General features: G+C 38.7%; 1 protein-coding gene across 2 annotated transcripts in view; it reads right to left on the bottom strand.

Moving 5' to 3' along the window:
• Nucleotides 1–21,810, bottom strand: part of PDE4D (phosphodiesterase 4D) — a 753,870-nt gene that overhangs the window by 403,178 nt on the left and 328,882 nt on the right. The window contains exon 1 of one of the 2 annotated variants that reach the window (XM_032212985.1): nucleotides 19,309–20,528. The exons of the other annotated variant lie outside the window; for it this stretch is intronic. Coding sequence (XP_032068876.1) covers nucleotides 19,309–19,679 — 371 coding nt within the window. The 5' untranslated portion in view covers nucleotides 19,680–20,528. Of the gene's footprint in view, nucleotides 1–19,308; nucleotides 20,529–21,810 lie in introns of those variants that run through there. 2 annotated transcript variants of the gene reach the window in all.

Below are 21,810 nucleotides of genomic sequence, written 5' to 3'. Positions count from 1 at the left end.
CCTTGCTTCTCTAAATGATGGATTAAAAGAATGCTGATCAGATTCACTGATGACCACAAGTAGGGTATTTGGCTAAAACTTCATTTTCCTGCAACTGGGTAGGAAATGCCAAATCCATAGCTACGGGACTGATGAAACTTAGCTTGAAAGCAGTGCATGTGGGCAAATTTAATAGAATAATATAGCTGAATATGAGCAAGCAATGTGGTGCAGAAGCTAGAAAGGCCAATGCAATGTTGTTGACCTGTAGAAGCATTGTGTCCAGATCATGGGTGAACATAATTCCATTGTATCTTGCACTGGTTAGATAATGCTTGTAGTATAGTATATCACATCTTTAAAGGGGCTAGTATAGGTTGGAATGAGTTCACAGAATAACTAGCAGGATTTAGAAATGAAGCCTCACAAGGATTATCTAGTTCAGCTAGCAAAAGTGAAGGTTAAGAGGAGCTAAGATTGTGGTCTACAATTACCTCATATGCAATAGAGGATGGATATTTTTTTTTAAACAGAGAGCATGCTAAGGACCAAAAGATTTAAATTAAAGGAAGAAAATTCAGACTGAATATTAAGATAATTCTTCTGATAGTAATATTAAGTTGTGGAACAATCTGCCTAGAAGTGTTGATTTTTCACAGAAGTGGTGATCAGCGATTGTTTTGTATATTCCTGTGCCAGCAGGGAGTAGGACTAGCTGAGCTGTAAATCACTTCCACTTTGTGTCTCCTATAATTCTATAAACAAACTCTCCTAATGCTGTTGCTGGATGGGAACCAGTCATAGTCATTGGCTTTGCTTTAACTTCAAAACAAGCATTGCAAATGTATCTTGTTTTGATCTCAGACAGGTGTTCTTTTGCTCAAAATGTTTTCAACTCAAATCATTTTGCACAACTGTATTTTAAGGTACTACTGACAGTGATATGTATCACATTTCGTCAAATTTTCTAAACCTTTTCTTTCTCTTCCAAGAGATACATCATATTTCCTGCTTGCTTCCCAGATGCTGAGATGATGATGTAGGGTTCCTATCTATGATTCAATATTGACTTGAAGGCACAAACCAAAGTGTAAGGACATTATATTTTTATTTATTTAATTACCTAGTTTCATTTACTTTGGTTATTTTACATGCATTCTAACTGTTGAAAATCACTATGAAATGGAGAAGCAGACAAGAATAACTGAGAGAGAGAATCCTCTCAGGTTTTCCTAACCGGAAACCCACCTATTCAATTCTGGAGCCTACCAAAAGTCCCACCATAGAGTTTCCATCTAACATAGCATCCTTTTTCCTCTGCCGACCGGAAGTCCGGTTCCCCCACCATAGAGTCTCCTCCTAACACAGTGTCTTTTTTCCTCTACTTGTCCTAACCGAAAGCCCTATCAATTGGGCATCCCACCGGTGACAGGGAGCCGCAGCAGAGGATGAAAGAGTCACATGCGACTCCAGAGCCACGAGTTACTGACCCCTGCTCCAAAGCACCCAGTAATTATTTTTTCCAGATCTAATAAAGGCCTCAGGGAGAATGTCTTTGGTGGGATTTAACTGAAGTACGAAAAGCAAGGGAAGATGTATATTATTGACGCAATGTTAACATCACTCACTGTCCTCCACTCAGCTTTGTACTCGCTTTTGAAAAAGGAAATACAACAGCATAATTCTTTTTTTATCAAAGAGAATAAGAGATGTTAGAAAAACATTTTTGGCACAAAACAATTTTAAAAATGCCACAGAGCCCTTGATCTGTTTGGGGCATCAACTGAAACCCAGTGATACCATATGTTCCCTTTGCTTTCGCTCCATTAAACAATCTGTTGGTTAGTCACAACTGCATCTGTACAACAATATTTCTGACCTTCTGTTGTTCAACAATAACTATAGATTTAAACTTATAGAATGAATGCTGCTATGTTATTGTATAAGGTATATATTTCTAATATAGAGTTCAAGATTCAAAGGAGAGATCATTCTGAAATATTTCTGGAACAGAAAGCAGGTGTACGAAGAAGCCATATCCAACTAAATATTTTTGAATCTGGTGATGAACAGCAGTTTCTGTATCTTTATATACAACTGAAAATAAAAGCATATGCACAGACCATGTTGTGTAGTCATCAAAACATATACAGTATCAGCTATAAAGGTTATCAAGACAGCTACATTCCTTTGTATGAAAGAAACAACCAGCCAGCTGCATTTTCTCTTTTAGCTTATCACCTTGAGTAAAGACAAGAATATTTACAATGGGTGGGAATGTAGATTAATATTAGAATGTAAAGTGTAATAGCATACTGAAGCTGAATACCTCTTTCCTGAGCACATTCTTCCACATTATTGTTTGCAATATTGTTTTGTACCTTTCCCCCAAAGTACAAAATGTAGATTGCCTTTTTATATGTATGGGTTCAAAGATTATGGCTATATCACTGAATTACAATATACCAGTTGCACTAGCCAGTATGACAGAAAATATAGTTCAGTAATAATTGTAGGGTTATTACTTATGGTAATTAGATTAGGAATGCATTGTGTTACATTCAAAAATTTTACTTAGATTAACTACAGTATATGTCTTTGGATAAATAAATAAATACTGCAATATGTAAATATGAATTGTACAGTGATTAACTGTAGTGTCTTCTTGGTTGTGGCATTTCAAACTCTGTCCTTGCTCCTTTGGACTATAAATGTCTGGTGTTACTTGAAGATTTATGTTTATCCAGACATTGACTGAATTTGGGCTGATATACTTACTAATTTTGTTTGTTGCCTTAATCCTAGTATTTCAGGCTGCTAGGTTTTATCCCACCTTATACTTATTTTAATGATGAAAAACTGGTGACAGTTTTTAAAATCAAATCAAATAGTAGGCTTCTGGGCACATTTGACATTTTTAAGAAAGCAGAGGACATTACAGCTATAACATTTCTGCTAAAGAATCACAATGTTTTTGGAATTCTATATATCCTTGAAAGGAAGATGAACTGTAATTTATGACAACTTTTACCATAAACACAGAGTAGACACAGAGTAGATAGTGAGAGGGTGGGGTAAGAACCAGAGATAAAAATTCTTCCACTTATCAGCTCTGGCTGATATGAATCCTGGATATTACACACACAGACACACACACACGCACGCCCGCACACACACATACACACACACCACTTCCATCCTTAATAATCATGTAAGTTATACAATATAGCATACGTATCTGCCAGAAATTTCTCTTCACAAAAGGGCAGGGGCAGAAGAAAATGAGCAGGTAATGATTTGATAATTTTTGATTAAAGTTAACTTTGAACAAAATGGAGAATCTTTATTGATACAAACAACTGATCTTCAATTTATATGCACTAAGTATTCTCTTTCAAATAAACATCATTCTCACACACAGATATATGCATGCATCCCACCTCCCACTTTCCCGCAGAAACAGCAAAACAGAGCCACTGCTCAAAAAAAACACATGATAAGTAACCTAACACCAAAAATAGTCTTAACATAAAATTTTAAACAGAAGTAAAGTAGTTTCTGAAACTGGGAATGCAGACAATCCTGACTTATTCATATGACTCTGCCCGTTTTTCATCATTGCCCCACTTACTTTGATCTGTGCCCACCCCCCAAAGATTGATCTTTGTCTTACAAGAAAGGAAAGTTATCACTTTATAAGCTCTAGAGGAAGCTTCCTCTGTCTCTCCTACTCTTCACTGAAGTTGCAGCCATATTTCTTTACTTTGATCATGTCTAATTTCATTTGAATGCTGGCAATTTTTCTCTTTTTGCTCCCTTTTCATTGTAAAAGCAAGAAAGGCAAACAAACTCAGTACCATGTAGGGGGAAAATCTTGCAAATTGACTTTTTATTCAACTGAGTGAAAAAGAACATGTTCTTAAAATGTATTTGAAAGAAGAGAATGTTGCAGAACTGTGTAGGGATAGAGTATGGTCTTCTTGCACTTAGTCAAATTAAAAATGTTAATTAGGAGGTGGCTAAGAAATGTGTGAGAAGATGTTTGCCTCTATTGCCCAATCACTCTTTTGGTGTTTTGCGTTAAATGGTTTTTAATGGGGAAGCCATGTTTTTCCCCCAAAATATGTCCTACAAGGGGTAGGTAAGATGGGTGACCAAAATTAAACGAGCATTTACAGGGCCATTCACTACTCACAATAATAAATCCATCTATCTAATCTCAACCTATGTAAAGGAAGAGAAAGGAAGTTCCTGATAAAAGAGATTTTAGAAATGACATGTAGCCAGAATCAATGAATGATTTCAGCACACTATGATTTTTAAAAAATCAACTGTTAAGTAATCTGAAATTCTCTCTTCTTAGTTGCTGCCCTCAGCTTTGGGATGTCCGCTGCTGTCAGATCTTCAGGCCATCAATATTGTTATTTTTCAGTCTTGATTCTGTATCTTTAGGAAATATAAACTATATCAATGATCTTTATGTTTTAAGGGAGCATAAATATATTCCCCCTGAACATACTTTTCCTATTCTTTTCCTTGTTTATGCATTCTACATTTCCTCTCACATCTTTCACTTCAATTTCAATTGTTTATAAAAAATATTGTGAAGTGCCAAGTAAACAAAATGCCCTATTCTCATACGTTCTGGAATAGGAGGGGGGGGAGCTTAAAGTTGTATATCAAATGAAAGAATGGAAATTCTTAATAGAAAACACACTATTTTTTTTCTAGAAGCTTATTAAGGCCTATGATCATATATTTGTACTGATTCTGTTTTGTTGCTTTTATGCACTATTGATTTTGTTAGCTATTACCAAAATACCATCAGAATATGCAGGCCATAAATTTGAGATAGAAAGAAGAGAGGTGATATCTGATCATTGGAACATTCAAGAAATAAATCTGAAGAAAAACAGCCTTAAGGGCTGATCGTCCAGTTCCTCTAACAAAAATGCAAACATACTCTGGTTTCTGATTTGGGAAGAGATGTCCTCATGGGGTTGATTTTATCCTGACAGTATATAGTTGAGGCATCTTAAAGTTGCCTTTAGCTACTTCAATTTTAAAAGAATGCTTTCCTTCTTTTCCTAACACAGTTTTTATGGTGGGCATGAATTAGTGGTCTCCATCAACAAAGTGGCTGATGATGTGATCAAGGGCTTGATCACATCATGCCAGTTCTATTGACTACTTAGGTTGCTGTGATTATATCCCCCTAATTACAGGGCCATTTTGGCTTATGCTGGAGAAGAGATGGAATATCTGCAGAGGTGGTATTCAGCCAGTCTGACCGGTTCTAGTGAACTGGTAGCTGAAATTTTGAGTAGTTCGGCAAACTGGCAAATACCATCTCTGGCTGGCCCCACCCCATCTATTCACTTCCTCCCAAGTCCCAGCTGATCAGCTGATCTTCTTTTGTTGCCCTGCATAAGAGAAAGAGTGGAAAGCAGGTTAGTGGGGTGGGAATGGGGTTTTTCCTTCCCCTGTCATGCCCACCAAGCAATGCCCACCAAGCACCACTCTCAGAACCGGTAGTAAAAAAAATTGAATCCCACCACTGAATATCTGGCTTCTACAAAGGGATCTGCCTATATAATACTTGATCAACATATTATGTGGGCAGATGCCAGATCTGGTTTCACAAACAAGACTCTCTTCCTGGAAGAACATCAATCCTATGCTGTATAAAAAGTTGTTTTAAGCCAAGAAAAGTTCCAGCCACTTTTATATTGTTGATTCTATTCCCAATCAATGCATTATAGGTTTTCCACTGTTTCTGCCAACAAGGGCTTATACAACAAGAGACGCAAGACTCTTTTGCCTTCTTGTGTACTGTTTTATCTACCCTGTGATTTGCTTCCAGGTGCTGCTGGCCATGGCTGATCACTGGCAGCACTTCCATTTCTTGAAGTACTAATTGAGAACAGAGCAACTCATTATCAGTTACTCTTGTAAGTCTCATTTATGTAGTTCCATTAAATCTAATTAATTCCGTATTGCTTTTATCTTTTGTTCTAAAATTAGGTTGTATTTATGCCTGGATTCTAATTTTTTTTAGATCACTCAGTAATATAGTCTTCTTTTCTGCTTAGCTTTCTCTCCATTTGATGCCAGAGAAATAAACAAATCTGTCATGAAAGCTTTGCTAGCATCCTATACTGTAAATAAAAGAGATATCAAAAGTTAAAATGATTTGGAATTAGCAACAATGGTAAGTTCAGTGGAAGAAGAAAATCAAATTTACTCCTAGTTAGATTCAGAGAAAATTGATGCAAGATTTTTTATTGTTGGTATATTATTCCAGTTATGATATGCCAGATAATACCTGGGAAGATTTTGAGGAGAATGTACTTGTAATAGTAGATGATGCATGGTTCTCTTCCATTGACTCGTATAAAAAGGGTGTTATTTCTATCGAGCAACTGGCCTTCTCTGTCACCTATCTCTTTTAAGATGTACAGTATGTAATATCTGCAACTGTTGCTCAAATTACGCTTGTCATACCAATTTTTAAAAATTGTCAACCAAGGCATTAGCTCATATCCACAGGTAGACTTCCTAGGATCAAGGTCTGCTGAGCTTGTCAGCTGGAAAGCTGATAGCCAGGTTCAAGACCCAAGAACCACACGATGGGGTGAGTTCCTTTTACTTGTCCCAGCTCCTGCCCAATTAACATTGTGAAAGCATGCCAATGCGAGTAAATAAATAAGTATAGTCATGCTGGCCACATGACTACAGAAATGCCTTCAGACAATGCTGGCTCACTCAGCTAAGAAAAGGAGATGGTCACTGCCCTCCAGAGTTGGACACAATTGGACCTGGAAACCTTTGCCACTTAGTAAGAGGCCATGGCAGCAGGAGAATTCATAACCTTGTCCAATAGAAAGAATTCTACAGCCAGTTTTTTTCCACCTATTGATAATGGCAGATGATCATGAGAGCAACTACTGCTGTGTGCTCACAAAACTTCAATCCACAGCTGGACGACTGGAAATGTTATGCAGCTAGCCAGTAGTTAGGCAATAGATAATATTCAACTCTGCAGAGAACAGAGACCCAAAGTATGCATTAATTCTAATCAGTGAAATAGAAACTAAATATTTTCCTTGTCTCTGAAATAAATGGCTAAAACATTTGTATCCCAATTTCCCCTTCTTTATTCATTGCATATACAGATGTTGTAGAAAAGATAATCAAGAAAGAAAAATATGGTATGGAAAGTGAGGGTAGAAAAGTTTTTCTCCCTCTGTCATAATGTATAAATTTCAGGCTTTTACTGAAATAATTGTGGGAAGATTAGAATTTTACTTTTATCAGATGGTGTGATTCCCAGACATTAAACAATACAGATATTAATGAAGTATCAGGCTATTAGCAACTATTAGTCTTAAACTCTGTATTATCTTCTGTATCATGTGCTCCTGTTTTAAGTTGCAACAGTTAGACACCCCCCAACTGCATTGTGCAATAGGCCAAGTGTAACAACCATCTTCCTAAGAATCTATTTACATTTGTAGTAGGTCAATATTACAAGATTTGAAACATCTTTACTAAAGTGTATAGTTGATTTTAGTAGAAGGAATAAAATAGCATAATTTGCAATATGGATAATCCATCAATGGGTTATATACAGCTGCCATCAGAACAAGCAATATTGGAGGCAAAGGCATTGGCTGGAGATGGGGGCAAGAAGTGTGTGCTATATCACAGTGAAATGAACCCTTTCATTTACATACATGGATCTGATGTCAGGATGCAAGTATGTAAGAGTGAAGTTTAAGGATGATGCCACCATGCATATTCTGCTGTAGCTTTGCCACTTAGATCTCTCTCTGTGTGCAGGTTGAAATAGCCTCCGAAGCAGATATGGGCTTACAAGGGGAGTAGTAATAGCGCTTAGACTCATATACCTCCCCATCAGTGGTGGGTTGCAGGCAGTACGCCCCGGTACGGGTGTATCGGAGCCTGCCTGGAACACTGGGTATCATTCCAGTATGGTGGTCCAGAGGGCCCACCCGCCTGCCCGTGCTCCTTACCTGTCTTTAAACCCTTCAGCACTTCCGCACACGGCATGTACAGCAGCTGCACAATGCTCTGCCTAGCAGCTGGAGCGTCATGGAGGCTTGGAGAAGCGTCGCTGGAGGGTAAGACGCATGTGCATGCCACGTGCGTTCATGTGGAGGACACCGGGCCCCGTTGCAACTGTACCAGTTGCAATAGGATTCGGAACCCACCACTGCTACCCATGGTGCTTTATGGTGCACTCTCTAAGTGGTTTGCAATGTCAGCGTATTGCCTCCAACAATCTGAGCCATCATTTTACCAACATCAGAAGGATGGAAGGCTTGAGACCTGCCAGGATCAAACTCCATACTACACTCTAACTACTGTGCTACTAGGGCACTGTATGTAGAGCGTAGGACAAAGGAAACTCTGGACAAGTGAATGGGATTCCGTTGTTATAATCTTGAATGGAGCCAGATATTATGTGTTCTGATGTTCTGAAAGCTTCACAAAACATTTAACAGAAAAAGCACTGAGATGATGATACAGTTACCATATGTCAAACCTTTCAACCTTTCAACATTTAGAAGACCTAGTGCCATTCCCACAGAGGAAAATTTTGAAAAACACTTAGCTTGCCATATGTTAAGCCTCTTGTAAATTAGTCATAAATGATCTATTGATTATTTTGAGTTTGTTTAAAGTTATGACATAGATTTAAAAAAAAATAAAGGAGAAAATGAACCAATAGGAAGTGCTGGATTTAACATAAAATGTTTCAAAATAATATTTTGTGGGGTGGCTTAGAAATGCTCTACAATCAATCAATCAATCAATCAGTTATATGTTCAAATTATTATGAGTATTCCAATCTGCGATAATTCCACTATCTGTGAGAACAATCACAATACAGAGTGAACCTATCTATGTGTTCTGCAGATAGTATTATTGTCCATAACTTTGCCATTTTGAGTTTTAGATACAGTCCTTTCTGTCATGTTTTAAGAATAGTTTTGTTAGTAATCACTAAGACTTCTCATTTGCCTTACAGTAGTCAACAGCAAAAATAAATCCAAATTTGTGTGAATTTGGATTCTCACAAATTTGAGAATCAGAGGCTTCCAGTAAATCTAAAATATCTAGCAGCTGGAAATTATTTGGTAGGTAATTAGCATATACATCTAGATGTTTCTACTTTAATAAAATTCCTCAAGTATGTCTTTCTTGCCTCATCAGTGAATGCAATTTCATGCAGAACTGTCAACCTTTTCTGGTAAACCTGAAAAGAAATACAATGAAACGAGCTAATTCTACTTTTAAGCGACATTAAAACATCATAAACTTTTCACTGTCATTTTTAATGGCCTGATCAATTAGGTCGACTCCTTCGTAGGTTTTCTCCTCTGATGTTAAGCTCCTGAGGGCTCTTCCCTCTCTTGTCTGATTGTTTTGCAAGCAGCATCTCTTCTTCCCCTTTTCCCTCAAGATCATTTCCATATACTATTAAAGGACAGATCACTTAATCCAGAGTTTTACTAAAATGAACATATGTAACCTTCCCCGACTGTTGAAATATAAGACCTACAGAAAAAGTTTGACTCACTATCTAAATAGAGGTCATATAGTTATGGCACAGGTTGTAGCTTGAAATGTTTATTCAACATACATTACGTTGCTTTTCAAGGTGGTGCCAGAATGCCAGCCAGTGCATGATCAAAAAGGAATCTGATGGGTCAGAAATGATCCCTCTGTGACACTTCAGGAATAGGACAGTTAACAATCTAAGAGCCTAATCCTAACCTGCATGTTAAACTTAACGGGCTTCAGTATTGTACAAACCCAGTCTGCAGGTTCTATTTTATTATACGTTATTGTATTAGCCCAGAAATTTTTATTAATTCAATATTATTTGCACACAGCCAGCATTTTGCTGAACTCAATTCTCAGTCATTTCACATGGAATGACCAATAGTGACAGATAACGGGGTTATGGGGGTTTCTTTTCTTTTGTCTTTTCTTTCTTGTAATCGCTATGCAGAATTTTGCACAGTAAAAAAGCAGCATACTACAAAAATACAATCGATTAAAGGTAAAAGATTATGATGAGAAAGCAGAGAGTAAAGTGATACAAAATCAAGAGTTTAAAGTTATCCAAAAATATATGAATACAAATCATAAAATATTAAAGAAAATGTAAATTGCTAAATCATTAAATCCTTAAGCTAGATTATTAACATATCAACTTATTAAAATAATGGAATAATGAAACAATAGATAAGAGTGATAGAGATGGAAGATGGGGAGGAGGAGGGGGAGAGTGAGAGGGAGGGAGGGGGATATATATATCCATATATATATATATATATATATATATATATATATATATATATATATATATATATATATATATACATACATACATACATACATACATACATACATACATACATACATACATTTATATATCAAATACTACTACTGTTCTGCTGTCTTTAAGCATTCATTTTGATTTCCTCATAACTCTTCGAGATGTATCATCTGCCTTATCTGGTAGTCATTTTTTTTTTACTTCCAATGCCTTTCATTTAACCTAAATATATATTATGTACAGGGGTGGGTTCTGGCAGGCACTACTGCCGGTTTGCTCATGGGCGCACTGCGTGGGCATGTACAATGCAAAAAAATTGTTCTGAGTATGCACAGAAGCAAAAAACAAGATGGCGGCACCTATGGCACCGCCCGGAGAACCAGTTTGGAGGTGTGGCAGGACTGGGTCGCTGCCAGTTCCAGCGACCCAGGTTCCAGCGACCCAGGCTGCCAAACCACTACCGGTTCAGTTGACCAAATCCGAACCAGTAGGAACCCACCACTGATTGTGTGTCATAATATTTCCTTGCTTTTAACACAGTCTTAACAAAACTTATTTGAATACAGAATATTTCTGTTTCTCTGCTGACCTTGAATACTGTTGGAGTCCTCAAAGCAGGGCCTTCATAATATGTTACAGAGTTTTCACCATTGACTGGTTTTCAATAAAAGTCCCATCTCGACTGCATACATAAAAAAAAAGAAGCTTGGAATACAATGACCTTGTGTTCTACAGAGTTCTTCAACTGTGATAACTTTAAGATGTGGGTGCTTTTTGCTGGGTAGGGAATTCTGGGAATTGACGTCCATACATCTTAAAGTTGCCAAGGTTGAGAAAAACTGTATTAGCAATAACTGCCCTGACCATCTTGAATGAAATGTCTGCTTATGCTGCAATTTGAAAGACACTCACAGCAATAAATTCCACCCCTCTGGAAAGAGCATTAGAGGTGGTGTAAGATAATCACAATCTAATCTACTTTCAGTTCTAAAACTAGAATTGCGTAAATTGCAAAATATTATGGACATTAGTGACCTAATCTGTAGAAGAACTCATAAATTCATTTGCCCCAAACTGAATTTTCCTAGATAATTCCTATTAGTGGATCCATTTAAAATAATCAGATCCAGTCTGCTGAATGTCTGTACAAAGCACAATCCAGCATAATTAGATTTTATGTCTTTACAATGGCTGACTATGAAAGGAAGAGATTCTTCTAAATTAGGAGAATAATGCTTTAATTTGGCTTGACATCACTTGCCCTCTTCTGGTATTGAAATTACTACCTACTATCAAAAATGCTTGTGGAATAATCATTAACACATCATCTGTATCACACTAGCCTTCACCAAAGATGATTAGTTTACAGAGAGGTTATCAAGGCAGGAAAGTACGTATACACTTAATTTTAGATTGAGTTTAACTAATGCTGCAACAAGAGACAGTCTGTGGGTCTGATTCTAGAAATTGCCTGGACAACTCCCTGCAATTTTCTTGGCAAGGTTTTTGGGGAGTGGTTTGCCATTGCCTCCTTCTTAGGGCTGAAGGAGAATGATTGGCCCAAGGACACACAGCCAGTTTTGTACCTAAACCAAGATTAGAATTCACCATCTCCCAGTTAACCATGACACCAAACTGGCTCTCAATCGCTAATATCTAGCAATAGCACTTAGCAATAGCACTTAGACTTATATACCACTTCATAGATCTTTACAATATTCTCTAAGCAGTTTACAGAGTCAGCATCTGGGTCCTCATTTTATCCACCTCAGAAGGATGGAAGGCTGAGTCAACCTCGAGCTGGTAAAATTTGAACTGTGAAACTGCAGCTAGCAAGTCAGCTGAAGTAGCCTGTAGTACTGCACTCTAACCACTGTGCCACCTCAGCTGAATAGAATAGAATAGAATAGAATAGAATAGTTGGAAGGGACCTTGGAGGTCTTCTAGTCCAACCCCCTGCTTAGGCAGAAAACTCTATACCACTTCAGACAAATGGTTATCCAACATCTTGTTAAAAACTTCCAGTGTTGGAGCATGTACAACTTCTGGAGGCAAGCTTTGCCACTGATTAATTGTTCTAACTGTCAGGAAATGTCTCCTTAGTTCTAGATTGCTTCTCTCCCTGATTAGTTTCTACCCATTGTTTCTTATCCTGCCCTCAGGTGTTTTGGAGAATAGCTTGATTCCCTCTTCTTTGTGGCAGCCCTTGAGACTGGAAGACCATCAATTCTAGACTTGCCTTAGGCATGAGGTCAGCAGGGTGACCTTGGGCCAATCCCTGTCTCTCAGTACGAGGAAGGAGGCAAGGGCAAACCACTCCCCAAAAAACCTTGCCTAGAAAACTGCAGGGACTAGTCCAAGCACTTGCCAGGAGTCGAAACTGAAGGCACACCCATACAAATGTCGTCATTGTAAGTCTTGCCAGTGACACAAATTCCTAGGAACTGTAATTCAGCAACTCATGAATTCCTACAGGTTGCCCACCTATGCTGAATAAATCTATTCTTTGTCATTATAGATGCATAATGGAGATGCGTAATAGAAATGCAATTACAGATGCATAAACCTGGAGATGCATGGCAAGGTTTACAATCAGGCACAATGAAATGACTTCCATAGACTGTAAAACAGGCTGGACTATGATTTTTATAATTCTAAAACTATGACTATGCTACATTATATTATAATTATATTTCCAACATATCTGGAAGGCACTTCGTTAATGAAGGCTGTTGTAAATGCAAATTGTGCAGGAACCAGCAAATAGGACAGCGTCGTACTTGAGGCAGAACTGTGTTGTGTATCTTCTTTATAACTGCTTTTTACTACTAACATTAGATATAGTGGAGTACAGTTATCTTTCTTCAGCTTTGGAGAAAGATTCAACTGCAAGTCCAGTTGATTTTTGCTGACTGTATGGAGGAACATTCTTTGTCCTCCACCATAGCAACTGGATAGTTCTTTGAACAGTAGAGTATAAATCAAGAAGGTTCATATTGATACATTCCCTATACAGTGGGACCTTGGTACTCAACTGCTTTGAAACTCATCAAATTTGGTACTCCATGCATTTTGATGTGAAATTTTCCCTCCCGGTAATCATCATTGACACCAGCAAGAATTTGTCAGTGTCAGCTGCCTTGTGACTCACTTACATTATTTCTTACAGGGGGAAATGGTTTGGTACTCATCAATTTTGGTATTCATCACACCTCCTGGAACCAATTAAAGATGTGTACCGAAGCACCACTGTACAATAATGGGAATAGCACACTTCTGATGGAAGAGACTGAACCTAGCCCAAGGATCAAACTGAGTAAAGCACCCCAATTTTTCTGTCTCTGTGATATTCCTTATTACTGTGACATCCAAATTTATACTATCCTTCTTGGGTTTTTTCATGACGCCTTTTTCTCGCTGCAGGGAAGGAACATAAATCTCTGCATATTCTGGTTTTAATAGATATTAATAACGTCTACGGACAACAAATTGACTACCTCTGATTCATTCCAAAGGTGAATTTGAGCTCCAAAAATAGATCTTTGTCTAGATTTTTTTTAAAAATTCAAAAGGAGGAAATATTTACAAGGAAGTCCCCAAGATTTATGGGTATATATAAAATAAGATTCATTACAAACCTAAGGCAGACAGACACTTCTGAATAAATAATAAAAAGCTTTTTTTTTACCTATATTCCCAAAAAACTTGCCACATTGTGGCTTGAGGTAAAATCCTTCAAAATATTCTGTATTTCTAACATCCTAACTAAATGTAAACTCTGTGATGAAAAATTCCCACACATAGCCTGTGACTCATTAGTAACACCTACAACATCAGTAATCAAAACACCTTAGAAAATGCAGCCCTGTGTTGAAAAGACTTTGAAGAATAGCTGTTTGTTTTATTGTAACCTCTTAACAATCTGAGTATTTTTTTTCAGTCTTAAAAGAACAAAATACTAACCAAGTTTTATTCATTTTCAGACGCACATTCTTTCTTCAGATTCAGAGGTCAACTGCACTGACAGTATCAACTTCAATATATTAGGAATTTGTATCACCCTTTCCCCAACATCTTTTAAACAATGGTTGAGCATGTAAGACAAAGAAAGAGAAAGAGAGGGAAGGTGCAGAAAATAGAACCTACTACAGTGATGGCGAAACTATGGCACACGTGTCAGAGGTGGCACACAGCGTCCTCTCTGATGGCACGCGAACCATAACCCCAGTTCAGCTCTGCTGCGCATTTTTGAGATTTTGAGATTTTATTAATATTTGTAGGCCGCCCTTTTCCCTGAGGGGACTCAGGGCGGCTCACATAAAATCAGGGAGGGGGAATACAAAACAATGACAAAGACACATATAATAAAAGTAATAAGCAACATACCCTACGAGGAACTAACGACTCCCGGATAACGACGGCCACACCCCCACCCCTTCTCTGGGCTCTCGGCTGGTGCAGCACCTGAAATCCTTCTGGGCACAGCTCTACAAGGGGGACTCCTCCCTCTGGGCCCAGCCAGGTTTCAGTAATACATGCCAGGTCTGCCCTCTCGTCTAAAATTAAGTCCCGGACGAGAGGAGCTTTATGTACCACAGACCTGGCATTTAGCGACAACAGCCTGAGTCCAGGGTCCTGATCACTTGCGCCATCTGGTCTCGGAGTGGGACTCATAGGGCCGGAAGGAGGGATCTCTGTAATGTAGCGAACCCTCCTTCCCCGATAATGGCCTGCCCTAAAGTCCCCGCCGTATCTGCCCCTCCCTGTTACGACCGTAATACCCCGACCCTCTCCCGTGTCTCTAGTCCCCTCAACCACCCCCATGGCCCCCGCATCTCCCGGCAGGTCCTCCGAATCACACATACTCATACACTCCCCCAAACAGTCCCCACGTAAGAGTTAAAAAACACAAAAATTTACAACAATATAATAATAAAAAGTGGGACATTCATTCATCTCATACGTATCTGCATGCGTGCACACCTCCCGCTGGAAGCTGGTGTTTGGGTCTTTGCTGTGCATGCATGGGGTAGGGCACATGCAGGGACAAGCGTGCACATGTGTGGCAGGCAAGGTGCATGCAGGGGATGGGGTGCATGCGGGGGCTACATGCACCTGTGTGGCAGCGGGACATCTGCACAGGGGGTGCACATTGCATTTTGGGGATTTGAGTACTTGGTCCAGAAAAGGTTAGCCATTACCTGCCTAGTATTTCATGCAGCAAAAAAGATATTTCTAAGAAAAGATTCTTGAAGTGAGATCCCAGACCAGTGTTGGAAAACCTTTTTGGCACTGAGCACTGAAACAAGAGCACATGGGGCGGGGCGGGGGGGACATTGGAAACCGGAAGAGCTGAAAGTTCCCTTCTAGTTTCTGGTGCACATGCACACATGAAGACCAGCTGGTCGGTATGCATGAACATGCCAGAAAAAGGAAGCTCAGCTGCGCGCACCGGGGAGCTTCTCTTCCAATTTTTGGCATTCCTGCGTGCACGAAGACCAGCTGCCCAGTGTGCATCTGCACACCAGAACCCAGAAGAGCAATGGGCGACAGCTGGCATGCGCAGAGAGATGGTTCTGTGTATCACTTCCAGGTTCGCCATCACGGTCCCAGATCATATTGAATTTGAGAACCCACTGAAAGTCATTTGATCACATTTATAATGTCATTATAACTAAAATAAAAAATAACTTATCTACGGGAACATTGGATAATATTGGAATGTCATCTTTCTCCCTAACACATCATAAGTTGTTTTTGAAAATCAATTTACTTTCATCATTGGACAGCCATGCAGAATGCAAAAAAAATGGAGCATTTAGGAAATAGAAACCCACAGAAAATGGAAGCCCACAGGCAACAGCTCTACAACTGTAATTTCTTCCAGGAAACAGTCTTGGAATTGTTTTCCTCTTTTTTACAGATGAGTAATATAATCAAGAACGTCTAAACAGCCTTGCTCCAGCTGGGTGTCCTTCAAATGCTTTAGGACCAAAAATTTTCCCACTGCCACACAGCTGGGATTTCTCAGAGATGTAATTCCAGCACATCTAGCGAACACCAGAATAAAGAAAGCTGCTCTTGAGAAAGAGAAAATAAAAATAAAATATCTAATGAAAATGAAAAACTTCAAAACTGACCTTTATGCAGTGCCATGGGCAAAGAATGATGGTTTAGGCATTATTGTTTTTATAGAAATTTGGAGTTTCCTATATAAATATCTCAAAATAAGACGCTAATCTTTCCTTATAAATATCTTCTAACACTGAACCAGAATTTTAAACAGATTTCAGACTTCAAGATAAACAGTTTGAATGGAATGCTGAACTTGAAAGAGAAGTTGTAAAATATAGTATGTTGGGGAACAGAAGTAATCAAGTCTTCAGATTACCAATGAGGAGTTTGAATGCTCTTTTCCAACCAGAGCCTTTCAGATGTAGAGGATTTAATGCTCATTCTTTCCAGCTGGCATGACCGCCAATAGTTTTGAAGGGTACTCGTTTGAAGAAAGCTGAGATATGGCTTTTCAGTGTGAAATCTTCATATAAGCCTTAACTGAGCAGGCTTGTGTACAAATGAAATTATTATTAACAATATGTTCCAATCACATGCTCTGAAGTTAGTAAGTATCGCCATCAAAATTCCTTTTGACACATGTACCACAAGATTATTAGCATCTAGGAACCTTGATCATTCTACAATTAAGTCCAAAACATTTATGTATGAATGTTAATTCTCATCAAATGGAAGAGAGTAACTTTCCCAAATCTGCTGTTTTCCAAATGAAACATGCATCAATTCCCATCAGTGATTCTGCTAGTAATTCTAGCCCCAAAGGAAACATTCAATCCCTTCATACTGAATTCCATTTTTTAGATATCAAAAGTCTCAATTTCCATGCCTTATCAGAAAGAGAGAGAGAAAGAAAGAAATAGAATTATTGCCAGGATATGAAAAAGAAGAAATAAGAAGTATCCTAATTGGTACTTAGAAAAAGATTGGAAAAAGTGTGACAACAAAGAAATATAATTCATATATTTTGTGATCATGCCCAATCATAATTCAATAGTAGACAAAGAGACCTAGCTACATAAATTGAAACACTTCTCAACAGAGATTTGTTTAGTCTCAACACATACTGAGTGTTTAAGGAGGCATTGGCTTTTGTTACTCCTTATAGCAAGGAAAGGCAACCTGCATTCCCAGTTCTACATTCATGCTAAACCATAGTGTAGTTTGTATGATTTAAGCTTTGTGTGTTGCAGGAACTCAGCTACTGTACTTTGTAAGCCAAGGTTGTTGCTCAAGATCCTATGCAAACCAAGGATTTGTGGCTTATTTAACAAATTGTGGCAAAATCATGGCTTGGGTGACAGACAGCACATAATCTATTGGTAACCAACCTTTTTTAGCCATGACTGAAGAGTTTTATCTTTTTATCTCTTTTTATGACCAGATGGTGGCGATATGTGACAATTACTTGAAATGATGGATCAAATTTTATAGCTATTTAATTGGTTTTTGTGGACTTTGGGAGCCCTGAAATTATCAAAGGCTCGACACACCTCTTTAGGCATTGTTTTCTTTTAGAAGATCCCCACAAAAGTAGCAATGAAAAAGGCTACAAATGTGTCATGCAATGTAGGCGCACAGTTGAGAGTTGTAAAGGACTGCAAAAAACAAGATGGGAACAAGTTGGTCACACCTGCTGTGGACTAAAGCATTCTTCCTCATTTTAATGACATGAATATTAACATGAGAAAGTAATGTTCTGTGAAGAGCATACAGAGATTACTCCATTCCTATTGGAATACCGTGTTCAGCTTCACGTTTCTTTTAGTTGCTCTAGGAAACAATCCATCCAACAAAATTCAAAGCATGCAGAATGATAAAAAGCTATCTTTGCCAATGTGATTCTGAGAGTTATAGCTAAAGAATAGGTTTCTTTAGCAATCAGCACCCAGATCAGCACACATTAACTCCAAGATTAACACCAGACTAACAATCAAATAAACAATACTTCGATCAAGAAACTGCCCAACTGCCCAAGAATCTCTAAGACCACCCCACCAACACAGACAGGGCAAGACACCAGAATGTCAAACAACACTCCTTACTAGCACTGATGATTTTAACTACTTTGAATAATGAAATGCATCCAAGAAAACTAGCAAGCTCGGAGAGCATCAAGAACCCCTCAGAATAGATTTTACTAGAAATGAAATAAATGCAATAATCTGGCAGTCAGTTCAACAACTGAAAAATACATCTATACATACGAATCACACTGATTCTGTCCAGTTCATAATTACAATGCAGTTAATAGATTTTTCTATTAACTGCATTGTCCTGCGTCCCTCCCCCCCCCACCTTTTCATAGCAGTTATCTGAAAACAAGCTGCCTGGAATTCATGTTTGCTCTTTACATCTCTCCCTCCATCTAAATTTGATGGAGAGGCAGATCTAATAATATCCTCTTTAAGAGATTTTGCAATTGCAATATGAGACATTGTTTCTCTATACCCACCTAACATGGTAGAGGAGAAGAGAAGGATGTTATCATTTCATCATTTAAGAGTAAGTCAGATAAATATCCTTTATCTGACTTACTGCTCTTCACATAAATTAAATCTTCCACAGAGCCCACGAAGGGAACAAAGTGTCCTTTGAAAGCGACAAAAAAAAAGTGAATGCAGTTTTGGCAGCTCTAGTGCTTTTCCTTCCTGTTTCCTGGAGCAGCATTCGCTTCAGTCAATTTAATATCAAAAGTAGTTTGACTGTAATGGAACAAGATTTCATGTCTAATTGCTATTGCTACTATTAACGGTATCAAATCTGGTCTTTATCTCCAGGAATTTGAGACGAAGGGTTAGCAACCTTGGATTACAAAACTGCAATATTACTCCAAAAAAAAATTGGAAAGGGTGAGGGGAGGGAGGGTACAATTCAGATCTTACCAGGTATGTGCCACAGTGAACCTGCGCTGTTTTGGTATGTTGCTACTCAAAAGCATCCTGCGCAACAGCCTTGGCGAATTTCTGGGAGAAATGATGGGAGACAACTTCGGTGAAATTGATGAAGATTTCTGGGATATCTTGAGCTTTTCATGCTGCAACAGGTTTTCCTTCAGGGTCTTCACAAGATCCTCGTTAAGCCATGGATTTTGACAGTGTGTATTGTCAACTTCAGGTACAATCAAGGTGCCTGGGCTTGTTGTTTGCTGAGCCATGTTTCCAAAGCAACTTATATTAACGAAATCTCTACAAATGCAACGTGATATTTGTTTTGGCTGCTTTGGAAAGGGAAAAAAAAAACACCCTTTGCTCATTCAGTCTTGAGGAACTGTGCCAAGCTGCACCTCTGATTCAGCCTGTTCAGCCTGTAACATGGTGCTGCCTGCTTTCAATATTGAATTGCAAAGAAGAGGAAGGGAAGAAGAAAAACAAGCAAACTCCTCCACCGAACCTGTCAGGCATTGCTTCTCCATGACAAGTTCATGCTGCCAAAACAGCCTTCACTCTTGCTGGCTAGGTAAGTGAACACGGAGCGAAGGGACAATGCACCGAGTCGCAGTCCTGTGGCAGTGGCTGTCAAAACTACTGGAACTAATATGCTGCAGCTGCTTGAGTGACTCTTGAATATGTATACAAAAAAGTGCCAGGAGGAGGGCTAAAATCTTGGCATGTTTTCCTGATTGGGCTCTCTTTTCCAATCTGTGAGTTTCTCGTTCTGGAGAAGGGAGGGGAGCTGATGTCAGGCATGTCCTTCCCCCTTCTCTTTCTCTATGAACTACCGCCCCCGCTGCAAGAAGAGCACCTAACCTTGTATTACATATTTTGAACAAATAGTTCTTCATACATGTAGCACAGGATTGCTGTTATTTCTGGGTTGTTGTGAATTCTTGGATTAGAATTGCAGTCTTTCTCGCATTCTTTCCAAATGTACAGTGGAGGGAGTTTTGTGTTCAAGTTGGGAAATAGATTGGGGGGTTATGATGGAGGAGGGGCAATCAGGGACTACAGTATCATTATCCTCGGTGATATACCAAACATGATGTATTTTAGGAACCTTTTAAAAACTTTTTCAGGATGTCTTGGTCTTCCCTAATGATTAAATTCCCTAATATTTTCTTTTGCGGATTGGCTTAATTCTGTTATGGTTGGGATTTTAAAACAAGAACCAGTATAAAAACATAATATACAAAGAGAGAGAGGGGGGGGAGGGAGGGAGGGAGGGAGGGAGGGTGAGAGAGAGAGAGAGAGAGAGAGAGAGAGAGAGAGAGAGAGAGAGAGAGAGAGAGAGAGAGAGAAGAATGAAAATGGAAAGTGTATTTAAAAACTGTGAATAAAGCAATCAAAATGTTCCAGGTATTACAACAATTTCTGCCCACTTCTCAGGATTTAGTGTTACGTAAATGAATTGCTAGCTTGCAAGTCCTTTCACACAGCCACAAACTGCTTGCAGGAGTATTATGCCTATGCTCAAACTCAAACTGCAGTTTGTTTTAACTATGGCTTAAAAGAGGAGCACACATCCTGAGCGCCAAAAAGTAATCTTAATTTATTTTCAGGGAAACTGATCCTTTTCTTGTGACTAGCAGGGAAAAAGAGATGGAGGTGGAGTACATAAGCTTTAGTTTAGAATTACAATAAAATTAAGTCAAAGATAATTATAGGATTATTCCGAGGATAGAGAAAATGGATTGGGTAACCATGGGCCTCTCTATCCTAAGTAAAAGGCAATGTCAAATCACTTTGAAATCACAGCAACAAAACTGCAGGGGCTACTCAAGGCAACTGCCAGGACTGACACTAACTTGAAGCCCCCCACCCCACTCCCACAGAAACTCTCTCTTTTTCTCTTGATATTAGCATTCAAGGTTAGAACAATGAAATAGATTAGGACTGGATTCAAGCCATTCAAAACAAAATAGTGTTCAATTTGTAGAATTTCCCATACTATCTTAGTAAAATTGCCAGGGGATATTAACCGTGTTGCTGCACGAATCTCCATTTTAAAAGAAATGGATCACAGAATGTTCAAAAACTCTGCTGGCTTTCTAAAAGCATCTGTGCAACTCTTGAAAGCTAAGATGCTGTATAAGATGAATGTCTCCCTTGTTCTAGCACAGCTTTGCTTATACTTTTCACCCAAGCCACTAGATAAAAGTACGTGCGCACGCATTGCCTTTGAGTCAGTACTGACTACTCGCAACTGCCTGAACAAGTCCTTACAGTTTTCTTAACAAGATTCCAGAAGTGACTTGCTCTTGCCTGCTTCTTAAAGCTGAGATAGTAACTGGCCCAAGGTCACCCAGTTGACTTCATGCCTAAGGCAGGACTAGAATTCCTGGTCTCCCACAGTTCTAGCCTGCTGCCACTCCACCAAACACTACACCAAACTGGCTCTGGGTACAATTTAATGAGATATTTTAGCATTAAAATGAAAGGAAATTAGGC

Source organism: Thamnophis elegans, chromosome 3 (genome assembly GCF_009769535.1).
Source record: "Thamnophis elegans isolate rThaEle1 chromosome 3, rThaEle1.pri, whole genome shotgun sequence".
In the NCBI taxonomy this organism is placed as follows: Eukaryota; Metazoa; Chordata; class Lepidosauria; order Squamata; family Colubridae; genus Thamnophis; species Thamnophis elegans.
The sequence above is the reverse complement of the archived record's forward strand: the minus strand, read 5'-3'. Positions and strand labels throughout refer to the sequence as shown.